This window comes from Athene cunicularia, assembly GCF_003259725.1.
Source record: "Athene cunicularia isolate RWA chromosome 4 unlocalized genomic scaffold, athCun1 chr4_part2, whole genome shotgun sequence".
Taxonomy (NCBI): Eukaryota; Metazoa; Chordata; class Aves; order Strigiformes; family Strigidae; genus Athene; species Athene cunicularia.
Window position 1 is genome coordinate 32,779,679 of NW_020799099.1, and position 6,388 is coordinate 32,786,066.

A 6,388-nucleotide genomic window follows, 5' to 3' on the forward strand; every position below is an offset into this window, starting at 1 on the left:
GAGAATACAAGTATCATTTATTTCTGCTCTCATGAGAAATAGAACTAGCCTTGCAAAGCTTTTAAAAAGGGAGTTGGACTTAAAAGGTCCCTTCCAACCTAAACCATTCTAGGAGTCAATGAGTTTCTTTAAGGCCTGTGTCTTCCTCATTCTGAGTTCTGCTGCCATCTTTATTTTGGAGAAGTTTGTACCCTCTCTGTGGGAGGCAGCAGAAAGCTTTATCTGGTTCATGACACTTCACATGCGATTAAAGCTCTTAGTCTTTGTAAAGTGAGAAGATGATGTGAACACTCTTTGCACATGGAGAAACTGAGGTGCAGACAAATTGAGTTGCTTGCTCAGGCTCCTGCTGCAAAGAGGTGAAAGAGCTGAAAGTGTGGCCCAGGAGTTGTGACTCTTGCTCCCATGACTGAGCAACCACATCAGAGAGAGTTCTGACAGCCTCTTGGGAAAGGCTGGTGTCTGAAGTGTAGCTGTATGTCCATCAGTTTTGACTGGGTGATTGCTACCAGTTTCTTAATTGGACAGGTGGTGATGAAAGCCACAAGTTGGGTGCTAATGCTGATCCTGTCTGCTCCCTCAGCTGCTTTTGCTGTCACCAGTTATGGGCTTTGAATAGCACTTGCCCCATGGACTGCTGGTGCCCACAGGGTTGGTGCTGGGTGGGACCCATCTTCTCCCAGCTGAGAACAGAGAGGGGTGTGATGGATGTGGCAGAGCTCTGTTTCCTCACCTTGCTGCCGTGCGAGACTGCTGAACTGGGGGGCTGCAGAAGCATGTGGATATGCAGCTCCCCCTTTCTCTAACCAAACCAAGATGCCTCAGGGCCAATAGGCTTTTCCCTCTGACTGGCCCAGATTTGTAGAGGGGTGAAAGGTGCAAAGGCCTGTCCAGGAAAGAGATTTGTATGTGTGGGTGGGTAGGGAGCATTTCCCTTCTCCTCTAAAATCATCTTGTTGTCTTTGTCTCTTGTGTGTGTGACCTAACGGACACACAGCCAGTGTGCCTTTTGAATTGTGACTCTGTCTGGAATTTCAGGTGCCCTTCATGGCCAGGAATTTCTTGTTTATTCCAGCATAGCATTTGCAGTCCTGATAGATCTGCTGAAACTTACCCCATCATCTGCAGACCAGTATACTGACAGCATTTTGACTAGAGTGAATGCTTCCAAGAGCATGTCTCCAAATGGACAGTGTTCTCAAGAGGGGAGGCTCATACCTCAGTCATGGGCTACTGCATTCAATTCCTGCTTGCCTGTGGCTTGAATTGGAGGTACTGACTTGGATTGGTATTATAACGCTGAGGTTTGTGCCCTGGTAGTATGAGTAAACTGCTTTTCTTCAGAGAAAACATTGACATACTCTTAAAGCACTGAGATGGTGGGGCTGACACTTTGTTGGGTGAAGGGCTAATTCAGCTGTGGCAATAACGGAAGGGATTTAATTCTGGGGTTCATTCCTCCCCTTTCCTCATGAAAATGAGCACCCCTTTCAGCTGCATTCTGGCTTTCAGAGTGGGAAGGATAGGATGCATTTCTGGAGAGAGGAGGCTCTGGCTCAGGTCAGGGGGTGCTCTGGACATCAGCTGTACCAGGGTAGTGAAGCTGGGGAGTGTATGTGCAGTGAGTAGGGACTGTACCAACGGAAAAGCAGGTTGTGGAAGAGGGGAGAGTACTGTCCCACGCACAGCAGAATGAAGCAAGATGTGCAGTGTCTCGCTTCAGCCTTCTCATGGGGTGTAACAACTTCCTCCTTTTCAGATGTTTCAGACCGTGAGTTGGGATTCACTGCTCAGTGTTTTCTTGGAAACTCTGAGAAGCTGGATAAAAATGATGTAAATGAGCAGTAGTGAAACAAGGCTTATTGCTGCCAGAGTTCCCTGGTGATCCTAACTTCAGATGATCAGAAATCTGCTATGCCCCTGTATTATTACCTGGGATAGTCTCTGCCATTTAAAAGCACAGCATTTTAAGTATGTCTCACCTGAATCCTCTCAACTTTTGTAAGTGTTGTCTAGTTGAGCAGGCAGGTGTTAGAGGAAAAAATCAGTTTAATTCTGTCAAAGCATGTACAGGATTGGGGGTCATGGCTATCTCTGACCACAGAAGATCTCTTCTACCATAATGGAGTAAGAGAGGCAGTGCTGCAGTTCATTTAGCTTGTTGGGTGATTTGTCCCAGGGATTTTAGTCACTGTAATTACCTCTCTCCCTCTTTCCACTGAAAAGGGGCTGGGTTGGAGGAATGCCTTTTTTACAACATCCTGATATTGTGGTTGTGAGTCTTTACTTCAAGGACAAGTCCTGAGGCTTATTCCTACCAGAAAAGCAGCTGGCTTGTATGTTGTTGGCAGCTGAAGATGTGGTATCTAATACACAAGGAAGTCCCTGAAGTTTCATTTTGCTTTTGTTAGATTCTTTATGTTAACAAGTCATCTCATACTTCCAGAGGAATTGAAACAAAATTGGTACTTGATGTAACTAAGTTGTTAAAAATTCCCTACATCATATGTACACCATATTCATCCTAATTGATGAAATTGCCTCCCATCAGCAGAGCATCAAAAGCTTCACTTGAAACCCAGAAGAAAGATGTCCTGCTACCCCCGCCACTGCCACACATGTCTCCTGCACGTCCTGCACCAAAGTCAACCAAGACAGCCAAAAAGAGACCCAGAAGTGAGAGCGATGAGCTGCCAGCCATGGATAACACTGCCAGGAACAAGAGCAGCCACAAGGATCCTTTGTTGTCCAAGCACAAGAAAGAGGAGAGAAATCACGCTGAACCGTCGAAGGGCATCAAAGTAGGTATCCATTATAACCAGTGGAGTGTTTCCTGCGGTGCGTGGGTGCTGTGTGATTCTCTTCACAAACGTGTTCTGAGGATATTAACAAGGATGGAAGATAAACCAGCCACCAGAGGAAGTTCTCTGAAGCATTTTTTCCCCTTTCATAGCTATCTGTGACCATCTGTTGCTAGCCCAAATGCCTGCGTTGTAACTTCTCTGCTGACTTCCCATCGTCTGCTGAACATGAGCCAGCAGGGTGCCCAGATGGTCAAGAAAGCCAATGGCATCCTGGCTTGTATTAGAAATAGTGTGACCAGCAGAAGTAGGGAGGTGACAGTCCCCCTGTGCTCTGCACTGGTGAGGCCACACCTGGAGTGATGGGCCCAGTTCTGGGCACCTCAATACGAGAGAGATCTCGAGTGGCTGGAGCGAGGTCAGAGGAGGGCAACGAAGCTGGGGAAGGGCCTGGAGAACAAATCCTGTGAGGAGCCAGGGAAGGAGCTGGGGCTGTTCAGTGTGAGGAGGAGGAGGCTGAGGGGAGACCTCATCACTCTCTGCAGCTCCCTGAAAGGACATTGCAGAGAGGTTGGTGCTGGGCTCTTCTCACAGGGGATTAGTGACAGAGCAAGGGGGAATGGCTTTAAACTGCAACAGGGGAGGGTCAGACTGGACATTAGGAAAAAAATTTTCACAGGAGGAGTGGTCAGAGAGTGGAATAGGCTGCCCAGGGAGGGGTGGAGTCCCCATCCCTGGGTGTGTTTAAGGGTCGTTTGGATGAGCTGTGGGGGGATGTGGTGTAGGGGAGAACTTTGTAGAGTCAGGCTGAGGGTTGGACTTGATGATCCCAAGGGTCTTTTCCAACCTGAATGATTCTGTGATTCTATGATCTGTTTTCATTTCACCAGTGAAACATAGTGAAAAGGGGTGACCACATGAAAACCAAAGGCAAGAGAATCATGTTTCTGCTAATAACAGTTTCTGACTAGGCAACTGCAAGTACAGTTTTGGTGCCAAAATAAATGTGTTTACAAAATGAAGGAGTCGGTTGCTTACAAATAAGAAACAAGCAACCTGTGTTTCTGACTGCAGCCTGGGTCTGAATTTTTATAGCTTGCTTACAAAATTGTTAATGATCCTTGCAGCTGGATCTTTGTATTTTTGGATTATGAAATTCAATTACAATGCTGTTTATGGGCAGTGGGTTGTTTGTGGTCTAGGTTGTTGTGATGTGTGTGTGTGTGTTAAACCAGACTGTGCACACTATTAGTTGGCTTCAAACTGCTTGCTTTTTCCTGATAATGTAGTTAATAATGGAGAATCAGCAATTTGTGTGTGGTTAAGCTGGAAATAAGTGTGAATGAATATTACCTGTTCCTGCCTTGGCTATTGGCCATGAAAAATGTGCTGCTTGCAGCCTTACTATTATCTTAGCCATTGTGCAAGGAAAGCTGCTAGTTAATTTCTCTGTGCTTGGGAAAAGGTTGAATGTATTAAGCCTTATTAGCAGTCAGGTAAGAAGCCAAGTTTCCATTTCCGTTATTGGAGGGGGTGCTGGGGAGGAAGGTAAGAAGAGGGGAGAGCCTGGAGAATAGACTACACCTGGGACAAATATTTTCTCTTGAAATTTAGGAAAGCCATGCTTTGGAATTGGTTTAGGCATATCTCTCTAACCAGCTTTATCTCCACTGTGGTTTTCAGGGATCTGCAGGGGATGTCACAAATCCTTTCCCAGTGCCTTCTTTGCCAAACGGTACTTCCAAGCCAAGGAGACCTCAACTCCAGTTTGAAAAGTAGGTTTTTCTTTTACAACCCTTATCTGTACTTTCTGAAGACGCCAGGTGAGGCTGGTCCTACAGCCACCCTGGATGCTGCTTCTTAATAAGCACTTCCTTTGGAAGGGAAGAGAGAGGGAGAGATGTCTGAGAACTGCACTGTACTGCTGTATCATGTCTGGGACTTACCCCCCACCCCCTCTGCTTCCAAGCAAAGGTCTCATGGCAACAGTTCTTGGTTTGAAGGACTCTACTCTGGAAATTAGGTCCTTTTTAAATCAGAGAGGAGGTGTCTCTGGTGCCTGCCTACAAGTGCTGGGTTTTGATTTGTCTGATTCTTGACAAGTGACCAACTCTTCTGTCACAAGGTGCTGGGTGGGCAACTGGCTTTTTTGGGGAGGGCATGACTCTTTACTTGCTCATGTTGGTGCAGAGGCAGCTGTGTGCTATTTGCATGGTGAATAGACTATCCCAGTGCACAGAACTGCGTGTGGTTGAACTTTATCATTGTTTAGTTGTTGATTCAGACCAGTCAACAGGAGGAGCCTTGGTGACCATCTCTCCTGTAAGCAGATAACTTGAATGCAGGCTCTTTTGGTCTGAGATGAATGACTGACACTGCAAAACTTACTGTATGTTTCAATCAAAATATGTCTGTGGGATTGTACTTGAGGAATGATAGGAGATCATATCACTACCATCTTTCCATGGGCCAAAGAAGTAAAACTGGCCTCACAGTAGCCTAACCTCCAGTGGCTTGTTAGTCAAAATGTAAGTTGCCAATGTTATTCTAACACAGATTTTTTTAAGAAAACAATTCATTTTTTCTGTATGTTCAGCTGCTGTGTGTTTCTGAACATTGCAGACAACTCTCATTGACTGTCATCATTTTGTAACAGGCTTACCAAAACAGGATGTTAGGACTCCTAGCATCCTCTAGATATGAAGGTAAAATTGATCATTCTACCCTTTTTCTCCGTTTTCTGTTTTTCTTCTCTGTCCCCAATTCAGACATCATCCAGTGGAATACTACATCGAAGAGGCCAAGAGGCTGAAGCACATAGCCGATGCAATGGTAAGCCTCGTCCTTGTGCTAGAAATGCTCACCAGCTCTTGCATTCAGAGCTGATACCTGCCTGCATGGGATAAGATTCACTGTCTAACATGACTTCCACACTTGGAGTATGTTCGAGTCACCTGTGGGGAGGCTGTCTTTATCTGCTAAGTGTTCAGACGTTTCCCTTGGTTATAAACACATCTAGAGAATGCTCCTGGAGAACAGGATTCAGGGCTGGTGCTGTCTGAGGTCAGCAGGCCTGTTGGCTTTGCAGAACTACCACAAGGTCCTTGGAGGAGAGGTGCAGCAGTTAGTTACAACACAGTTTACTCTGAAATGTCAGGATTCTCACAGTAATTGTGCTGCAGGTGAACCAGACTTGCAAGTCCCCGTTGCAGATGTCACTGGCTTTCTCCGCTCTGGGCAGTTGCATGCGTGGAGGAAAATCTGTTGTTGCTGGTGATGGTTCACTCAGATAATGTACATTTGCCACTTGTCATTTACTTGTGAAATGAAGTGAGGGAATACTGTGGTGGGCAAGCCCCATCTGCCTCTCCTGAGGCAGGCCTCCAAGACCAGATGATAATGTCCAAAACATGTGAAGGTAATAAATTACGCAAGGAGAACATTGAGGGAGAGATACAAATAGCCAGAGCACACAAAACTGATGCCTGGGACCACATTAGGGGTTCTGCCTAGAACCCTTTAACTATCACCCAGAGGCCTGACTTGCCTTTTTTCTTTCTTCAAATCCTGCCTAACAAGGGAAAAAA

General features: G+C 46.0%; 1 protein-coding gene across 2 annotated transcripts in view; it reads left to right on the forward strand.

Moving 5' to 3' along the window:
* Positions 1-6,388, forward strand: part of LOC113479575 (AF4/FMR2 family member 1-like) — a 112,684-nt gene that overhangs the window by 92,538 nt on the left and 13,758 nt on the right. For both annotated transcript variants that reach the window (XM_026847730.1, XM_026847728.1), the window contains exons 13-15: positions 2,555-2,801; positions 4,485-4,576; positions 5,570-5,633. In XM_026847730.1, the coding sequence (XP_026703531.1) occupies positions 2,555-2,801; positions 4,485-4,576; positions 5,570-5,633 (403 nt within the window). The remainder of the gene's footprint in view (positions 1-2,554; positions 2,802-4,484; positions 4,577-5,569; positions 5,634-6,388) is intronic.